The sequence below is a fragment of the Hippoglossus stenolepis genome, chromosome 21 (genome assembly GCF_022539355.2).
Source record: "Hippoglossus stenolepis isolate QCI-W04-F060 chromosome 21, HSTE1.2, whole genome shotgun sequence".
Taxonomy (NCBI): domain Eukaryota; kingdom Metazoa; phylum Chordata; class Actinopteri; order Pleuronectiformes; family Pleuronectidae; genus Hippoglossus; species Hippoglossus stenolepis.
In genome coordinates, this window is record NC_061503.1 from 12,297,816 (window position 1) to 12,319,071 (window position 21,256).

The 21,256-nt window shown below is 41.6% G+C and overlaps 2 protein-coding genes across 2 annotated transcripts; one reads left to right on the forward strand and one right to left on the reverse strand.

The window, feature by feature from the left end:
• Positions 1 to 1,475: 1,475 nt before the first annotated feature.
• ghitm (growth hormone inducible transmembrane protein) lies at positions 1,476 to 6,732 on the reverse strand. The gene is made up of 9 exons (XM_035146437.2): positions 6,619 to 6,732; positions 6,144 to 6,302; positions 5,286 to 5,388; positions 4,971 to 5,082; positions 4,720 to 4,861; positions 4,438 to 4,546; positions 4,014 to 4,202; positions 2,465 to 2,636; positions 1,476 to 2,114 (listed from the first exon to the last, which is right to left on the reverse strand). The coding sequence occupies exons 2-9, from the start codon at positions 6,273 to 6,275 to the stop codon at positions 2,030 to 2,032; spliced, it is 1,044 nt and encodes a 347-aa protein (XP_035002328.1). The 5' UTR covers positions 6,276 to 6,302; positions 6,619 to 6,732; the 3' UTR covers positions 1,476 to 2,029.
• A 924-nt stretch (positions 6,733 to 7,656) lies between these two features.
• On the forward strand, positions 7,657 to 15,043 carry chst3b (carbohydrate (chondroitin 6) sulfotransferase 3b). Its single transcript, XM_035144854.2, has 3 exons — positions 7,657 to 7,947; positions 12,529 to 12,744; positions 12,949 to 15,043. Exons 2-3 carry the CDS (start codon positions 12,665 to 12,667, stop codon positions 14,171 to 14,173), a joined length of 1,305 nt encoding a protein of 434 aa, XP_035000745.1. The 5' UTR covers positions 7,657 to 7,947; positions 12,529 to 12,664; the 3' UTR covers positions 14,174 to 15,043.
• The last annotated feature ends 6,213 nt before the right edge of the window (positions 15,044 to 21,256 follow it).

The window sequence follows — 21,256 nt, forward strand, 5'->3', positions numbered from 1 at the left end:
TCAGGGGACGTTGTTAGGATTAATCCTCTGGGGAACATGAATGTCTGCAGAAAAATATTAAGGTGACATAAAATATTTCAGTGTGGATTCAGTAAACTTTAGTGCAATGACCAGGAGCTGGAGTTTTTAAGGTATTGAGGGTTAAAATGGTGAATTTATAACCATAACACAAAATGCTCTTTAAAGTCTCTCTCTCTCACACAAACTGGCTCAAGCCGGCATTAAGCAGTAAAAACCTTGGAAACCAACCAGATATTGGTCATCAATCTGAAAATGACTGACAGAGGGTGACTTTTATCCCCAGTCATGGCAGATCCCTGCACACTGAGGCTTTCCCCTCCTACTCATCCATTATTGCCTTCTTTATCCCCCCCGTCTGCAGAGCTTTTCCATCCACATCATGCATGAGTCATACCTGTCATGAACATGATCAGAGGGACTGAAACACTGGCCGGCAGCTGTGTGCTCCATGTGTATGTGCGCTTTAATGAAGCACCTGCACATTTACAGATGTTAGCATCTGTTGCGAGTGCCCTGGTTTGGAGGTTTAATTTTAGAGGAGCAGGCAGATGGTGGACAAGAGGATTACGATGCTAAGCCTTTGTCATCTGCTGCTGCTACACACTGACCGTTTGTAGGCAAATACAAGGTGGACCCCCGCTGTTCCCTCAGGGGCTGGTCACCACTACTGAGGGGGGAGGACAGCAAATCATGACATAAGCAACTTTTGAGATATTAGGTAGGAGCAGTGACAAAACTTAGCTCAGGATTAATCTTTGCTGCTGCCCGGTTGTTTGAGTTGGTGGTTTGGTTTTGCTGGTCAATAAACTTACTTTAAAAGTCATTGCAAGCTGTTACCCATACATCTTTTTATATTGTGCACCTAAAATTTGATTGTTAAGAAGAAATTATTTGACAATTTGACCAGATTGTTTGATTACATTGTCACACTAGAAATCCCAGCATGGACATAGAGTTTAAGAGTTTAGAGTTTAAGTAAATTTTTTTTTTATATTAAACCGGAATTAATACAAATTCATGAATATCTGGTAAAATGCTATTATAAATGCCCGTCAGTGACTTTACAAGAAGTTATTTTACAAAATGACTCATTTTGTAAAATGTATTCAAGAAGAAATTATGAGAACCAAAACAGGTCACATGAAGAATAATCGATTAATGAAAATGATCATTGAATATTTATCAGTTATTTGTTCCTGGAGGAAACAATCTTGAATACATTTTTGCCTATTATATTTAAATTGCATTAGGTGTTTTCCCACATAACTAACTTAGCAGGAATAGCACAGGTGTAAATTTCAAGCTGTGCTGTATTCAGCAGTGAGCCAACAGGGCCCCTGAAGCTGAAGCAGCTAAAATAGAATTCAGCTGTAATCATACCTTTCATTTTTTTTACCTGTGATTTTCCTATAACGTCAAAATATGTTGTGTAAAAATATGGACCAGACACAGCATCTGATGAAAACCATCACATTTTATTTGTTTAATAGATTCCCTCATTGAAATAACTGAACATATCTCAGAAATATATGAACTAAAGTCAGCCTCTTAAACCCTTTTATTCACATAAGTGCAATTTCAGTGTATATTTGGAGCAGTTACAAACAGGATAGTCTGTGTTGTTGTATGGTTGACGTATGTGTTGTTTCTGTTGCTTATACCAGATTCCTGTTGATTCAAAAGAAAATAAATAGAAAACATAACGAACAATACAAAGGACATCTGAAGCAGGTAAAATGATCCGTGACCCCTCAAATAAAACATATACGTTCCCAATTGAGCCCAGTCTGTGTTATGAATGCACAAATATTTGACTTCTTCACTGACAGCACGCACCAGAGAGCGCAATCCTCCTCTTCACACACTTGCAAAGTATTTCTGTTTATGTACTAGTTGGACAGGAACCGCCGCTAAGAATGACACCTGGTGTGTGCAGCTAGTAATGAAACATGGCTTTGTTCAGCTCTGTGGAAAAGTCAAAGTGAGGTTGGCGTCAGGATGCCGCCGTTCACTTCCTTTTGCCGCCACCGCCCGACAGAATCATCACCAGCCTCATGAAGATGTTCAACGTGTCCATGTAAATCCCCATACACCTGTAAGACGAAGAAGAGGGTGAGACTCACCTTTGATGCAAATACATATAGTTACAGAAAAAATATATGTTAACAGTTTGGATTTAAGTGCTTTTCTGCATTAATTGATCATAAACTCTGATCTGGTTTGTACTTATTTGAGGCGCTACTGAGCTGTTGTGATGGACAGAATAGGTACGAACAGAGGGTTAGGGTGTCTTGAAAACACATATTTGTCTTAAAAAAAAACATAAGATCAGATGTTTCTAAAGAGTTTAGTAATTTTATAAATAAACATATATGTTAAATAAACATGATTCTGCAAACAACTGCTTTTGAAGTGTACAATAAAATTTCCTCGAGTGACTTACGCATTGATGGGATCAAATTTCTGCACGCCATAGAGAGGATGCGTCTCTGCCTTCTTGATGATTTTCTGTGTATCATAGAGAAGGAACATGCTGAACAGGACCAGGCCTCCATAGATGGCCACTGAGTAAAGACCTGCTCCAAATGCAGAGCTGGGCGGCAGGAACATTGATCCTGGAAAACACAGGGACATTTTCTGTCAGAGTGAATGAACAGTTCCTGTAAAGTGGTGGATTTACAGTTATAACAGAACATCGAGGCATAAATAATCAATCAGCTAAATGTATCTAATGACAATATGTCGGTAACTGAATGAACTATCTTCCTAATGAATTTACAGAAATGATATTGATGTATCTATCATCAATTGTTTACAAAGAAGTATGCCTTTCAAAATCGGAACAAATTATTCTAATTCATCTAAAAGCATCATAATTTGCACTTTGATTCTCCTGCTGTGTTCCGAAATTGAAGCGTCACAGAAAAAGCACTTTAGTCATTGCTCTCTGAAGTGTGCACACACATTAACTACCACCGAATTACTTTCTTATACATCTGTTGAGCTGAACGTGAAAAAAGGAAAAATTCTATTCTCAATCTGTGTTCCTTTGCCAAAGCAAAATAAAAACTATACATGTATGTCAAAGACTTGATGGTTAAGTACAATGTTTTATCATCATGAAATGGTAATGTCAAATAAATAAAAATGTGTGAAGAAATACAAACTGTAGTTACACTATCTGACAAGCACAGATATTAAACTAAAGAAATGTTCACATCATTACAGTTACATTTTCTATTACATTAACCATATTATAAGTGTGACAATCGTAAGTAGATGATGAACCCAGTAAAGTTTTATTAGTAAATGACTACCTGGCACGGTGATGAAGACATTCAGCTATATATTATTTTATACCAGTAACTACTGTAGTTCATGGAAATTAATTCCATACAGATATTTTCCTGTTGTGTGACAGCACAGGAAATTCATTTACATAAATCAAATGGATTGTGTGAAAAATGACACACTGATGTGAAGTTCTCATCATAATTGCATCTTCAATAGATTTTCATCTTGTGTAGAAGAAAAATTTCAGACATGACACATTGTCATAGTAAAAACACACATATTAGAAATGTCATGCTGTTCATGTGTATTCACTATGTAGCCTACATGTTGTCTCATTTAAATAAGTGACATTTTGCTATGATAATATACTTTAATTGTCATCTGTGGTAAACACTGCACCGCTGTTATGCAAATAGGAGACTGTATTTTACATCCATCAAACAATGGTCTATATATATATATATATATATATATATATATATACACACACACAGCACAGACTTTGTTCAGATCAACAACACTGCAATTAAAAACTGTGCCCTTCTATTCCTTTAACTGAGACCACTGACTGTGGTGGCACAGCGGGGGTGCTGGTGCAAACACACCCTTTCATTCTCTACCACGTGCAGTGTCATTTTCAGTGTTTTCTGTAGTGAAACTAAGACACCGTTTAAGGGGTGAAACTGCAATATACGAACCGATAGAGGAAGCGAAGACCACTCCAAAGCCCACAGCCAGCGGACCACCCATATTGAGGAACTTCTCGCTTGGGGCACACATGGCCACAGTAGAGAGACCTCCCACAATGCCTGCTGTGTACCAGGCAGCCCTCATCATCAGGGGCCCTCCCAGGAGAGTGAGAGGTGCGATGACGGCACCCATGACACCTTTAAATAAAAACAACAAAACAGACCGATAAATGCCCAAGTCAAAATAAACAACAGCTAAACAGATATATATCAACATGTGGTGTAAGTATTAAATTGAACTGCTGTGGTTTCTTGCTGAGCCTGTAAATGACTGCCACCTAGTGTTAAACCGAGGCAACTACAAAGGAGAAATAAGGCTGAGTGGGACAACAGAATGGAATAATATTTTTCCACAGGACATCATCTTACGAACCTGCATGGAACATCCAAGCAAGGTGTTTGGGCACTGGGCTGTGCTCATATGAAATCGACCTGACCAGCATGCCCGCACCAATCATGGCTGCAAAAGTCGCTCCAATCGCCTGGGTTACAACAAACAGCAGGGATTCATATTAATAACCCATTAATTCAATTAGTACAGTTATGAGAAAACTAGCTCTGTGGTGATCTATTAAAGTTCAATTTAATTTGAAAATAAATGTTGCAACACGGTGAGGTCATTGTGTGTGTGAGTGTGTTGTGTTTTAACGCTTACGATCCACGATCCTCTCATCATCAGACCCATTAGTGCCGGGGTCCTGCTCACAGCTACAGCACCCAGAGCGGTCATTCCAACGCTGCCTGCAAAGTACATGTAGGTGGAGTGGATCCTGTCCTTCACATACTGAGGCCAGATCCTGCACAGAGAAGAAAAGCCAACAGAAGGTTGAACATGGGACACTTTGAATTGACCTGTGCTTGAAAAACTAAATTAAAGAGCTGTTGGTACAAAAAGCTGTTACTCACACTGATTTCTCAATGGCACCAATTTCATTTGACATGCCGAGTCCATAGTAGCACAGAGCTCCAAGACCAACTACTGCACCTCCAGCCAGAAACAGTCTCCCCATACCGTCAACTAGGGACAGAAAAAAAACCCATTTTACTTCCATTGCACCATATCATAAAACTAATTACGTACTAAAAGTATTAAAGACAGTTTGTCTACAAAGGATTATGATATTTTTGCAAATTTATAGATTGTTTACTAAGGTGAATAGAATCAAACTCCACTTATGTAACAGTACATTGTAGAACATGATACTCTTATTAAGTGATTACTTCTGATGGCGGTATCTGTCGCTGGCTCAAACGCTGCTTCTTTGAGCTGGTCTTTGGTCGTCTTCCCACGGCGAAAACCAAACCTGGCCTTAGAGGAGAAACCCTGGTGAAAGAAGAACAGGCATGAAACAAAACCTACAAATATGAATCATGTCCAGCTTTTATTTATCAGTGGGTTGCGCTACAGTCTGGTAATCTTATTGAGAGCAACTTCCAGTAAGAGGAAAGGTCAGATGCACTTATAAAGACACTGGTTGGACTGGTAATTACATAGCTCAGCCTTGCATTCCATCAGTTAATGGATCATTTGTTTGGCTTGTTTGAAAATGTTTAATTGCTGCCAACAAATCTCATTCTGCTAGTGACTTCGCTCCTGCCCAGGACCCCGACTGAGCATATGGTACAATCAGTGGCACCAAAATTGGTTCAGACATATCCTGTTTACAACACAATGTGGGATTTAAGGACATATTCTGACATTTAATCTGTTTCTAGTCAATCATTTTAGAATGATATTGTATATTTGAAGGTCCACTGCACTAATTAAGATGCCAACTAGAGTTTATTTACAATCGTAATGTCTATAAACAACATAAACATACAGTCTCACAAGAGATTAAGTGATAAACAGACATGTCACATCAAGGAAACACTGATTTAAATGTATTCAAAACACTAGGGACTTTATGCTTGATATATTGACCCTACAGACAATGCTTTAAGGGGGTTATTTCATATTCAGTAAAAAGATAAGTAAGTTGCTACTGTAGTAGTAGTAGTGTTGTGTGTGTGTAGCAGTGATCAGACATCCTGAGACACATTGGAGATCCCTGCTATGAAGCCGTGTGCTGACGGTACCTGCTGGGGCCTGAGCAGCGGGGGACAGGTCTTCAGGGTCGGTGCTCTCAGGGCCGGGGAGCCCTGCATCAGCCCGGAACGGAGCCCGGCCGCGGGCAGGCTCCTCAGGCACGTCAGCCTCGCCAGCAGCATGTTGACTGTGTATGATCCTGGATCAACCTGAGAGACAAACACAGGAACTGAGTTTTCTGACCGTCTGTTTATGTTAAAGTCACGAAGCCTGTTCTGCTTGAAGTCAAACGGGATAAACACAGTTACATTAAAGGCGACGTCAAAGTGGGATGTGACGCTTCGCCACAGTTAAGTAAGCTAGCCAACGTTAGCTAGCTAGCATGATACATCTACGTCAACACGCGTTTACAGCTACAGCGTCATTCAGACACTGAACCTAACACAGTTCTGGTTTAACACATGAACTTACTACGAACGTGACTGATATACTTTAGTTTAGCAGCTGTGACGTGAAGCTACGAACCTGAAACTCAAAGCTCTTCGTTCACCTTCCGAGATACAAGTGCGCAACTCACTGACGCAACTGTTCTGCAACCTTCTTGACAATTCTCCGTTCGTGCGTCATCACTAAGCGACGGGACCGACGGGAGTTGTAGTTTTTACGCCCGGCGGCACTTCCTGCACACGTGACACCGTGAGAATAAATATTTAGAGGCTTTATTTACATTTTCAACAAAGTCGAGTATATAAATATTTGATCAGTTAAATGTACGTGAAACATCATTACACATTATATCATTATTACTGTTGCAGAAACGAGTAAAGTGTAAAAGTTGTTACTTTTTTGTGGAGGAATTTATTGATTACCTACTAATTAATTTTAATGAAATAGAATTAAACAAAAAATAAATGAAAGACTCTAAAATATTTTCATTAAATGTATGAACGGAGCTTCAAGAGACAAACAAATACATCATGATAGTCATAATAATGATAATAATACAATAAACAGGAAACAAATAATTTAAAGACAAACAAACAAAAGACCAAAACTATTAAAAGAGGTAAAAATAAGTATTCCTTATCTTACTTCCTCCCCAGTCATATGCTTACATTACTTTACTTTTCACATATATGTTGTGGCCATAACTTAACAATATTTCCCTTTGAAATATAGGCTGTGAAAAGTTTCCTAATATTATACAATATAATATAATATAATAATGTCAGCATCTGTAATTACTCTTTTCTATCTATATGAATGTTGTGACGCACCATGTGTTTCTGTCCACTAGGTGGCGTGCTGCCACCTTTTGTTGTCACATCAATAATAATAAAAACATGTATTTTTCAGAAATATCTGAAGTTTCAGTGTGAATCCGGTTGTTTATCTTGAAGTTTTTTAAATCACACGGTTTGAATGTTTATTATTTGTAATTACAGAGAACAGATTGAGGGTGTGTGTGTGTGTGTGTGTGTGGGGTGTGTGGGGGGGTCACTGAGGCGCGCCCCCTGCCTGCAGCTCCACTCCTCTGGACCAAACTTTCTCATGTGACTCCCCGAAGTCGCAACTTTTTGGATGGACTTCTTCACTTCACCAGTTCGGCGCCTGACCTGCAGCCTCCATCCAACATGCTCCCATCTGATCCACTGGTTTCACTCACTTCCACCAGCTCGGCTCCTTCTTCCTCTTCTCTTGGGTCGGATCACTCTTTGGCACATGTGGGGAAGTGAAGCCTCGGGGAGTAATGGGATTATTTTTCTGTGCGGACTCGCTCCTGGAGGAAACGGTGATCAGCTTCACGGATGAGACGAGGCAGGACGGGTTCAGACACCGCAGGTCATCATGATGGTGGGTATACTGTATATGGACACACTGATTTACCCCAGATTTACTTCATTAATTACTAAAACCTATAATATCTCATGGTAGGACTGAGATATGAATAAGAAGTACTCCAAAGTACAATAAAGTCAGTTTATAGTTGTGGGAAGTGGTTTTCATTAAGGTTCAGTTTTATTATGAAATTAGGACTTCATTGGGCTATTTGTCCTTTTGACCCATGAGTGCATACTTTTATTTGCAGAGACCCTGATGACCGCTAAAATCTATATAGGCTGACTCATTCTCCCCATTGAAGTTTATAAACAAATCAATGTATAAACCAACAGCAAATTCACTGGGGTAGATGTGTACCATGCATGCATATATATTGATATACAAAAATCATCACATTGTCCCAAACATATTTATCTCACAGACAAATATGTAGGACTGAAGTTCAGCTGCTGTATTTCTTTAAATTACTTCATGTAAACATATTAGACGACTATGTATTATCCAACTTTTCTCGCCAAACTAATTCACAGAATTTCTAACAAGATAATTCATTAATCATACTGATGACCCTGCACTTGTCAAACAGCTGGTAACCATAGCAACGGCACCACTGTTTCATGATACCAGATAACAGACAAATCACTGAATCACTGAAATATAGACCCTTGCATGTTTTCCTTTGCTACATTGCCAAAGTATACACGCGACAACAACACACTCTCAGATGTCCTTATATAGACAATAATACTCTCTTATCACAGCGTGCGTAATTATAGAGCAATGTTGACATATGAGTCCGCTGTATATCACGATTGGAGATTTTTCTACAAGCTAAATTCAGACACATCAAAGATAAAGTAACCAGATGGAAATGACAGAGTGTTTTTAGAGGCTAATTTTAACTGTTGTACATTGTTTAAGTGATGGGAATCCTATGTTAGGGTTGTAAGTTAATAGCCACTGTAGCGACAGGTATCAAAAACAAAGTAGTTTATGTTTCCTTCATGGATTCATAACATGACTTAATACAACCATAAATATTACAAAGATAGATATAAGGTAAAGGTTTCACAGATTATTGTATAATCGCCAAGCCCTGCTCCGCCTCTATATTTAAAAAAATTTGTATTTTTTAACCCTAACCCTGTTATTTCTCTACATAAGGACACATCCCCCTGTATTTATCACACATAAATAAATACTGTGTGTGTGAGATAATGTAGTGGAAAGATAAACCCCCTTCATGGTGTTGTAATGGGATACTGTGTACATCCAGCACACAACACAATCTCAAGCAAAACTGGGCTCGGCTGGCTGGTATTTAATTTGTCTTCACATGAGATGTACATTAAATAAAAGGCAGCTATTAAAAGCCTTTGTAACAAGATGATAAATAGTGCAGTGGCGGTTTTGTTATGAGCAGATGATCAAACGTGTCATATGCCTCAGTGGTTTGTGAATATTCAAGAATGTCAGCTCATGTGTTCTTTTTTCTTTTCTTTTTTTTTTGACTTTGCACAGCAGATGCAATAAGCCGAGATAATTGGTTTACATCTAATTTACCATACAAATGACAAACCTCAGACCACTTATTTTCTTGATGAATTGTTGTAGCGTGTTTTTTTGTTTATTTCAAATCATATCTGGAGAAAACTTTAGCTGCTTAAATATGAAATACTACACATTTCTGTCAGCAATCGTCCCCTCGCGTCTTACTCATTAAGCCAAATCATTTTTAGTGTTTGTCTTAATTTGTTCAGGTACAGTAGGAAATAAACTGCAGGATAAATTGGCTGAACTGTAACTTCCACTCACATCTGCTGCAGACTGTACTCGCACAATGTGAAATGACAACTGAGCGCTTAAGGACTTAGTGATTTCCTCCGATGCAGCCGACTGTCTGACCAGTTCTACATGACTTGTAACATCCAGGGGCTTAGTCACTGACCCGAGTGAGGTGTGAATGACCTGGGAGTTTATGTTCTCCGATCTCAGCCCACAGGGGGTTCAGAGTCATTCCTGTGTAAAGGGACCTTTGTGGTTGTGGCATGCGGCAGGGTGGTGCAATATGGAGCTGATTTTTTTCCTCCCGGCAAAAACGTGTCTCGGCACACAGGCCATTCACCTTTTCATTACGCGCCGTTCCACGTCAACAGAACTCGCCATCCCCTCCCAGAGAATTTCACAGGCAGCGTCCAACCATTCCCTGTGTTTAGACTGTAGTCTCTTGGACAGGATGTGAGAACTGAGCCTCCAGATGTGTTACAAAGAAACTCAAAGGACGTTCAGGCTTGTCAGAATTCAGGATGATTCTTTGCACGGTGCTGCTTGTTTCGTGTCGAACTCAAGTACCTTGCTGTGCTGTGTGAAAAGGCTGGTTTGTTGCTCGTGGCTTGGCTGATTAACAGCAGCAGTTTCACTAATGTGTCGGGCCCGAGGGCCGGACCTGCGATCGTCAAACACTGAGGGGTCACAGACACACTCAGGGATCTGTTTGTGCCACCTGACAGATCCAATGAACAAATGTCCTCACAAACTCAGATGTCTGAATCAGGTTCAAATAAAAGTACTGTAGATCTTCTGTGTGCCAGATTACTGCAATCATTTCTAACTGGGGTATTTTATGTGGGCACACATCAAAATTACACTTCTCAGAGAGGAGCCAGTCTTGTTTACTCTTGCTTGCTGACCCCTTCACTGGCAGAGGAGGTGGGCAGGATTAGGTTAAAATCCAAAGATTAGTCAGGGACCTGAGACAAGTTATCTTAAAAACTGAAGGAATATTAACCCCACAGGAATGTGCAAGATATTCCCTAAAAGGCGTTATTAATGCTTCCCTTATCTTCATTTCACTACCCAGTGTCTGCTCTTTACAGACTTATAAACAAATGGAATGGCCTCCAGGCTCACAGCTCTAGCCTCTCCTCTTCAGTTTCAACACTGTGCTTTTACCTCTGCATGTACTTATGTACCCCCCCCCCTCAGTCTCAGTCAGTATTTTAGCAGCACAAAGGCACATTATGGGGAAGCAACAAGTCATTAGCCCATCACCAGATGGTCTACTGTACCAGTAACTCTTGTCTCGGAGGGCCTCTGCTGAAAAGATCTCCTCCCAGTGTTGACATGAAGGAGCAGCTGGTAGTTTGGACCACAGGCTACCCTGCTATACCTGCAGTGGGAGGTAACATTATCACTGTAACCCAGACAACTCTGACTTCAAGCAAGCAGCTACTCTTTTGTGGAATTAGAGTACAGTACATTAACTTTGGGGGTTTGAAGGAATCAAGTTCAATTCAAAGGAGGACAGGAAATTTAACACTGAATCACACAGTTTTCCTTCTTTGAATAACAGAGAGTACAAAGGGGCTGCAGAATGAAGAACCTTTTTTCCGACACATTCTTTTAAACCTTCTTACAGTTGAGATGCGCACGCGAGAATGGACAGAACGTTCTGTCTGTACTCTGCGTTCCCATCGTCCCGTGAATGTCTATCAGGAATCATAGGGGTCAGTGTAGCCAACAGCTCAAGTGACGAGGGCATTGGACACGAGGAAGAAATTTGAGAGAGTTTGCGAGTTGGCGAGCAAATATAGGATGATGCTACTTTGCTCGGACTTTGTTGAGAGGTACAGAATTACCTCCTCCTCCGTCAACATGTTTGTATGCTGCTCTAGTGGATGTATCCATGCCAACGTAAAAGGCGCAGTGAAGTATGCTGGCAGCGACTGTTGCATTGTTTGAAATGGACGCAGTACTCTTCGCATGTAGAGGCAGCATAAGTGAGCCATCACTCCACGCTCCTCTAAGAGGGATGCAATATTACTGATTGCAGTTACACACTGGGTTGCCTGATTGGTCCAAGTCTAGCTTGCTAAGAAAACACCCAATTATCCAAACTGCTCATCTTCATCAGGAAAGTTCCTACTCTGGTACAATCTATACTCTCCCCAGTTAACCTTGAAAGACAATGTGTTTCCTCTGGCCTTTTAAGAATCTGCAGATCAGGATGTTCTCTTCCAACGTACCATGATCTAACTATTGCTAATGTACTTTATTGAATATATATGAGACCAAGTATTACATGAGCATCCCAGTCAACCCAGTTTACTTCAACCCATTTGTGCCCTCACTGTTCATTAGACTGACTCATACAGTAAATACAGTGCAGCAGCTCCCAGTCTAGCATGGTGGGTGGGCATGTTCCTGAAATGCACCGGTGCACTTAAAGATAACAAGGACTTCCTCGTGGGAAGGACTGTCTCAGATTCCAGCCATTGTCTATTCTTACCTTCCGAAGATATGATGTATTTGTCGCCCAAGTGAATCTTTGGCCTGACGCTGTGCTCACTTAAGAGAGGAAGAAAAGAGTCATGTAGGAATGACAATAGCCTCTGTGCCACCACAACTCTGACGCAGCATCACGGTGCAGTTTCACATACGGAACTTTCAACTTCCCAATTTCAACAAATAGGTCAAACAACTATCTAGATAGACGAGTGCAGACGGAGAGAATTGAGACCAAGTAGGTGCTCGCAGCCGTGCTCATGTGTGCAAAATGTGTAACTGACAGGTTGATGTGCATTTCATTTACAGGGTGAAACATTGCCTACAGCGAGGAATACAAATAACTGGAAGGCTCTTTAAGAAGGCGACTGGAGACTTGGGAGATTGGCAGAACCTATTAAGAAGCAGTCTGTAAAAGCATATCCAGACACAGCTACATCCAAGAATGAGGATCAAATACACAATATCCATTGTCTTTTTTGTGGCACTTGTTATCATTGAGAAGGAAAACAACATTATCTCAAGGTAAGTCCATTTAAGTGATCAATGGCGCGTGCTTGTTATTTTCTGCAAGTGTGTGTGTGTCTGTTTTTTTCTGAGCAGATATTTCATAAATACTCCTTTAGCAGCATAAAATTGCCTCAAGTAAAAGATGAATAACAAAGCTATGAATTCTTTGTGTTGACTTAGAAAGCTTATATGACACTGTGGTTCCTCTCGCACTCACAGGGTGTCGGATAAGCTTGCGTTAAAGCAGACCCCCCAGACCCCTCTACAGCCAAGTAGCTTCTCCCACATACTGCTGAAGCACAATCCTTCCTTTGCCTCACTCAAGAAGGACTCTGCCTTCACGCTGATGAAGCGGCGCCTGGAGAACTACAGCGAGCACCAGGAGGTGATGACAAGGGGAAGGAAACACATCCTCCTGCTGGCCACCACCAGGACCGGTTCCTCATTTGTGGGCGAGTTTTTCAACCAGCAGGGCGACAACATGTTCTACCTGTTTGAGCCGCTGTGGCACGTGGAGAAGATGCTGACACTGGACACTGGAGGCACCAACGCCACAGCGTCAGCCAAGGCGTACCGCGATGTGCTCCAGCAGCTCCTCCTGTGTGACTTCTCCCTGCTGGAGAGCTTTATCGACCCCCTCCCTGTGGACCATATCACCACCGCTCTTTTCCGCAGGGAGTCCAGCAGCTCTTTGTGCGAGGAGTCAGTCTGCAGCCCCTTCGTCAAAGGGGTCTTTGAGCGATATCACTGCAGGACCAGGCGCTGTGGGCCCTTGAACCTGACCATGGCGTCTCAATCCTGCCTCCAGAAGGAGCACAAGGCCATCAAGTCAGTGAGGGTACGCCAGCTGGAGACCCTCCGTCCTCTGGCTGAGGACCCACGTCTTGACGTGAAGTTCATTCAGCTGGTTCGGGATCCTCGGGCTGTTCTGGCCTCACGCATGGTGGCCTTTGCAGCCAAATACAAGAACTGGAAGGAGTGGGCCGCAGGTGGGGACATACCCATCGATGATGACGAGGTGAGGAAGTTGAAAGGGAACTGCGACAACATCAAGATGTCTGCAGAGATCGGCCTCAGGCGGCCACAGTGGCTGCGTGGACGCTACATGCTCGTGCGTTACGAGGACATTGCCCGGTTTCCTATGAGAAAGGCATCTGAGATGTACAGATTTGCTGGAATCCCGTTCACTCCACAAGTGAAATCCTGGATCCTGAAGAACACACAGGCCTCCAAGGATACCAGCGGTGTTTACTCTACACAGAAAAACTCCTCAGAACAAGTAGAGAAATGGAGGTTTAGCATACCCTTCAAAATAGCCCAGGTTGTACAGAAAGTGTGTGGGCCAACACTGAAACTTTTTGGGTACAAATTTGTAAGTAGTGAAGAAATGTTAACAGATAAGTCTGTGAGTTTGATCGAGGATAAAGTTTTTAATGTTTTATAGACTAACGGACACGAGCTCTGAATCCTGATGCAGGAAAACCAACAGTTTCTGGAATGACTGATATTTATTAGGGTCTTTCATGCTGGTGCAGAGAGCTATATTTTTTCTGATAGTGTGCTATTTAAAGATTTTTACTATTTAAAATAGTTTGATGAAGACAATGTATTGTTGAGCAGAAATATACATTCAACTTTTAAAGCAAGGAAGTTGAAATTGTATACATGGGTAAAACAGGAAGCACGATTATTTTAGGTTTTTGCACTCCATCTGACGCAAAGCTGTGTCATTGGCTTATGCAATCAGGATCTGAATCCTAAGGTAGATAGCTGTGGGCATGTGAGCAATATATGAGCTGTTTCAAAGACTTCCAGGTTAATAGTTTTTGTGCAGCAACTCCTGAGTTAGTTACACAAGCTGCTTTTACACCAAAGAAACTTGAAATGAGATGTAATGACAGAGAGAGGAAATACCAATTCTATGCATGAGATGTAATGAAGTAACGCACCGGGCTCAATTTATTTATTTAGAATCTGTGCGAAAATTTCATGGTTTCTCTTGCACACGTATGTAGTAGTTTGCATGTATGTAATTGGCCAAAAATCGTTTTAAGTTATCCTTTGGAGTGTAAAGGACCCTTTCTGTCGAACAGATGTTTACACTGCTACTGTATTCAAACATTCCAACTGCAGCTGGTTTGCAGGATTGTGCGAGGTTTGTCAGCAGGTCCCTGTCTGTTGACTCAAGTCTCTTGGCTGGTGATAAAAAAAAAAAGGGCCCCCCGATACTCAGGCCTGCCAGACTGTTTGATGACAATGTTCTAGTCTGTTCTTTTTTTCAATTTGTTTGTTACAATAAACCATCTTTTACTAACTCATTTTTATTATTGAAAATGTGGAAGTATTGCATCTGTAACTGTATACAGCTCTTGAGTTTGTGAAGTTGTGTGACAGAGTTTTGCACCCGGCTGACAGATGCAACGACCACAGAGGATAAGCAATGACAGAACAACAGGAAGCAAATGTGGCAGATCAATATCAAACATACCCAGTTTGGGCGTAAAATAAAAGGAACACAGACGCTGAGTAAACAGTTCCCAGGCAATAAATATTACGTTTGCAAAGCTCCTAATAGAACAACCTGTGCAATTCAATCCCTGTTGTGGTGGAAATACCAGGGGAACACCAAAGCTAGCAAGATTTATCCTTTGGACACTGTGGATATCTGGACCACAATTCATAGCGATCCTTAAAACAGTCGAGACGTTTCACTAAAAAACAAAAAGGTCTACCTCGCAGTGGGGCTGCATGAAATAATGTCTGCAAAGCATTTCATGATAATTCCAATAGTTGTTGAGATATTTCAGTCTGGTGGACCAAAGGAATGACATGCCCTTGTACTGTTGTTGTCTTGTACTGCTACTCATTGGAGACTAAGGGCTGGGCTTTGTTAGAAAAATAAAATAACCTTAAAAAGCTGTGTGAGCATCAGACTAGCAATTGTATAATGGTGCTTTGAAGTGTTCCTCTTATTTTGTCCATTACTGCTCACGGCTGGTTCGCATTTATTTTGTATGCATGTAAGAGTTTGTTGACGTATTTTGTGCTTTCTGCAGAAAAAGAAGGAAATCTATAAAAGAAACATTTCATTTCATAGCTTTGAGCTGTGAAACCCCTGCACTGATTTCCAAGCCTCCTTTACTGTTTGTTTGACTGGTTAATTGAAGTGACTCTTGCCTTTTTTCAGTTGAGCCCTATCTGAACCAAATGCTGAGGGCTTCTGCACACTGACTGGTTTGTGTCTGAGGTGGCAAGAGGGCAGGATACTGTGGAGGCAGCTGCCTCGACTTCCAGTGTGTTTACCACCGAGGGCCTGGCTATTTAAGTCTCCAAACCTAGTAATTACCCGAGCTTTACATATAATGTGGTCCAAATCGCTTTCGTCCACCTGACCCCACCCACTAGCAGAAATGCAGACAGCCTGTCGTTTATACCGTCTCTCTCTCTCTCTCTCTCTCTCTCTCTCTCTCTCTCTCTCTCTCTCTCACACGATTCTTCTTGAATTGTTAACGAGTTACTTTTTATTTTATCCACTCTCTCATTCGTGCTCTCACACGTCGCTAAACCAAGCCACCTCAGGGCTCTTGAAGTACATTCACTCATATCAACAGATCATTATGTGGTTAGTTTGGGCTGGTTGTTCTATTTTCGATTTTAAAAAGAAGTGCTGCCAGGTCTGCAGCGTCACGGCGTAAACCTAATGAGGAGAGCTTCAGCATTCATAAACTCTTATATTGGAGTGACTTTATGTGGGACGTGTGGCGGGTGGAGTCACTGTATGGTTGGGTAAAATATAGAATAACCGCTTTCCACTGAATTAAAGCCTTCTCATCCCCCACAATCCCAACCTCCCCCACCCAGCGAGAGGGCATTTAGGTAGCCCCACCCTCCTGCTCAGTTATATGGTACCCTGCCACATCAACCGTGCAGGGTTTTGAAATTTGCCAAAACAGCCTGAGCAGAGGACCCGAATGATGCCACGCTGTGAGATCAGATAAACAGACAGAGAAAATTGAGGTGATTCAGACACGTCTCCAGGGGTACGCGTTTAAAAAAACGTGTGGCGTTTGTGGGACGATAATGACGGTTCAGGAAGAGACATAAATCTAAATTCACAGTAAATTATCTCGCGCTGAGGAATGCAATTCATAAAAGTCAGGTTGTTGCATGTGATAACGAGTGGGAGCAGAATTTCATCGCTCTAACCTAACTGCAAACACCTGATGAGTGATGAGGACGCACATTAAGCAGTGTTTTTTTCAATCTGTTGATGTACTGGAGACGTGTTCTTTCCAACTATAAATAAAATCCATATGTGCTAATTTCCAAGCATATTGGCCGAAGCTGCTCTGTGGCAAACTTTACATAAAGGAAGCACTTGTTGGGGAATATCAAACAAAATTAGGCAGTGAAACAAGTTTTTTGTTGCCATTCATTGACACAAGATCAAGTGGCAAGTGTCTCGCTGTCATTAAAGCCACACATTTTTCTCATTTTGGGCTTTAACAGGAAACTGTAACCTGGGTGCTTTTATTTGTTTTCTTTTCAGACCATATACACGGAGACATCAAAGATCTGATGCGGTTTCGTTTCACTGCCGCGGCTGCACAGTTCCAGCAGTTTCAGTAACTCAAATGTTTTCAAACACAAAGAACCGCAGCAGCACATAGTGTACTTATCTACGTACGTCCCGTCACATCCTCTTATTCTTATCTATGTGTGCACTCATGTCAGCAGGAAGTATGTGTCACAGACGACTCTCCAAGTCATAGTTGGGCAATTTTTGTGCTGAAGAAATTAAAACATTCGTCAAATTTTGTGTTTCCTTTGTCTCGTGACACATTAAACTTTCTCTTTTTTGTTGCGTACTCCACTGTGGTTGACCACCCCGTAAAAGAAAGCCAGAGCGGAAACGGATGGACATTTTCTCTGGATTTAGCTTCAATGCAACATGTGAAAAGCGCCTAAATGAGATGTGGGCATGAGGCTTAAGTTGTCTGACCATTACAGCCACCAAATGTATAAAGAAACAAAGTAATTTTTTTGTGATGAGTGTGGTATCTTTAAAAAAACTTGAGACGCAATGAACACGAGGGACATTCCCTGCCCAAATACAGTCATCTCTTCGGTTTGCTCCTGTTTTCACTGGGACACTTTATCATTTTGATTATGACCTCAGTGTTTGTGCACGGAGCTGCCAACCCCTCTACCCAGTCCCACAAGGGAAAATAAAGCACGTCTCCCACCCTAAATGTACAAATCATGTCTAGATCGAAATAACTCAAAGGCTTCTCGGTTTTAGTGAACTAGCATTCAACCTCCCTGCAACACCAACAATGGCTCTGTGGGTGCAGGGAGGGTTTGAGTAAATACGGGCGGGGGGTTAGGTCAGCAGGTGGTGCAAAGAAAGCAAGATGACAAAGTGCTGCTCTGATTCTCACTGAATAGGTGTCATTCATATGTTTACTTACCGTCTCTTTCCTTTCTTCTTGTTTGTGGAAACACACTCACCAATGCGTGTATTTTAAACCCAGACACAGATTCCTTCCTGAGGGAATTTTAAAACCACAAAATGTGTCTCAGCCAATCCCGGAAAAACCCAGACGCACGTAGGATTTTCTAAATTTTTGAGATTTTTTTAGTTTTTTATTTGTTGCTTCAGGCCTTTTTATAACCTGGCTGCTGAACGTTGAACGCCTGTTGGACAAAAGGAGAGTCTAGAAGAAAGTTGGACATTAAACACAATCGAATGTGGACGGGTCATCTGTCACCTGCACGTGGGATTCCCATGCCTGTGCTCATCTGGTGGGAGGGGCTCAGGAAAGTGAGCCTCCCTCCTGAGGCGTTGGTATTGAACGTCCGGGGGATGAGACTCAACAATCCACATTTGCTCAGTGATCCAACCTGCAGCTTTAAAGCATATGTGCAAAACATGCAGAACGGCAGAAACCAATACAAAATAAACTGGGACAAAGAAAATAAGTTTTTTCATAATTCAAACTATGATTTCGTAGGTTTCTGTGTTGTGTGTTACCAAAGTACGACATGGCACAAATAAAACAGACCCACTGGAGGCTTCTCCAGTATAAAATGTGCCACATTTGCATTTTGAATCAAGGTTTGTGAGGGAGCAGTTTCCAAAGCCAGATCTGGTGGGCACGCTAAACACAAAGCTTCAGTCTTTCCTTACATCAATACATCCTTTTGTGTCAGCACCAAGCCGGAGTGAAGAAAAATTTAGAGCCATACTGAATGGGTCGCTCCATTTGTCCCACTCCGATGGCTTCGCTCCAAATTCTTAGTAAGTGCCTTTCTGCTGCCACTAAAACAGAGAGTACAGTTTGGGGCTAAAAGGAGCAGAAGGAGCACGAGGCAGCTAATGAGGAACATCAAGCATCAATAGAGAAACTCCTCATTTCCCATGAGATGTGGCACTGATGCATTTACCAATTATAGATTAATCTCCAGCAACTACTGTAATGACAGACCTTTTTTTTTTTTCCTTTCCTTTTTGACATAACAGATGCCATGTGACGCAGTTGCGCGACTGCCACAGATAAAACAGGTTCCAGTAAAAACCCGGAGAGATGTTTGTACAGCAGACTAGCGTGACCAGCGGAAGCAGACGGCGAGTATGCATTTTTGGAACTGAACTGCGACCATTCATAGAATCCAAATTGAGGTCTTTCATTCCCACCTTTCTGCTCACTTAGACGTCCGTGTTTTCTCCTGAAAGCCGCAGAAACAAAGAATCATTTGTGTTCCTCATAATGTAACACACACCACTGACCGAGGAATGGAGACAGTCTATTTTGGGTTGGAGTTGAACAGTAATTACATACTGCGCCGCTGTGTTGTTGGAGTCGTCATAGCAAACATGAAATAGATTTTAATTTTAGAAATATTTATTATATTATAGTGTGATGACTTTAATATGGGTCAGGGACAAGAATAGAGCCGTGAGCTGCATTAATGATATGCCTCTGGCCGCATCTGGCCACAGACCACTGTGCTGAAATAACCGAACGCACCCCCGTCCCGTGTGATGCACCACATCAAGCTGGCATCTGAGGAAATGGGGATCATACAGTCATCTTTATTGTTACATCCACTTTTTGATGATGAAAATAAATAAACCACCGACAGTGTGGGATGGGCAGGTATTTCCTGGGAAATCCATCCCATGCAACCTATCAATGAATCTGTAAATATAGACATTTAAAAGACAGACAATGAAATCCTTCATGGTTTTTCTTCTCCTCTAAATCTACACAAATGTCAACACCACAGGAAACAAGTCAGCCCTTTGCAGCGCGGCCGCTCGCTCCCTCCGATCTGAGCAACAGGAAGGGAACATTTTCATACCTTTGCCTCGGCCATTTCTCGGACACAAAGCTGCTCTATGGTCTGTGGTCTTCTACGGTTGGTGGGTGCAGATGAAGTACGGGTAGAATTCCCCTTCGGAGAAAAAAAACGTTATATAAAGAGGCCAATGCATCTAACAGGCCAACGTTTACCTTCTGTTATTGCAAGATTTTTATCAAAAAATGACGTCCACTCTCAAAAGTGTAGCCACCAACATCCCAAGAAATAGGCTGAATTCATAGACTTTGTATTGTGCAGTGTAGTTTGTGCGTTCTAGCTCTATATTGCTGCCCAGGCTCCAATAACTACACTCTGCAGATGTAAATTGCAGCTAACTTTACCGATTCCGTTCGTTTCATTCAATTATATAGCTCGTGTTGGTTTTATCTTTTTTTGCATGTCCATACAAAGGCTCTTCTCTGAAACACTATAAAAAACTATGCGCTGTCACATTCAGTTCAGTACAAAACAAGCACGAACAGCAGAGCAGCTTTATTACGACAGTTTCTGTAGTTGTTGTGCTCCTTTAATAAGTTTAATAAGAGGAATGAGGAAGAAGCATCATGTGAGCTGACAACACCCTCAGTCACCTCAGCTTACACCGCATAAATGATTCAGCAAAGTCATTTCACAATGAAGTTGTTGTAAGACCCATTTGTTTGTTTGTGTATTGAACAGCTAAACAAGAACAACCTGAATTTGATAATCTCAGGATCTTTGAAACTTGTCATTACGTGTCCTACACTGCACCAGAGACAAAAAGCCAACTAGATGGATAAAGAAATCAGGGTTTCAGGGTTAGGGGAGTCAAAAGGCACAGTGCAGAAACTCAATCGTTTTTCAATTATGCTTGAGTTCACCTAAAAACCTAAAATGGTACAACAATAAAGGCACCAAAAAACTTTTGCCAGACACCTTTCTTTCCAATTGAGAGCCTCTGTGCTCTCTCCCTTTGTAGGACATGTGTTTTTATGTTGCCGTGCACCTGCACATCCCTGTAAGGACAGATTCAGGTGTGCATGCATTTAACCAAAGTACAAAAAAAAAAACATGTTATTTACATGATTATTACAAAGGGTAAAGTGGATGTGTGCTGCACAAACCACACAGGAAAACCACGGCAGGGCTGCAGAGTGACGTCCCCTGCAGCTACACAAACATC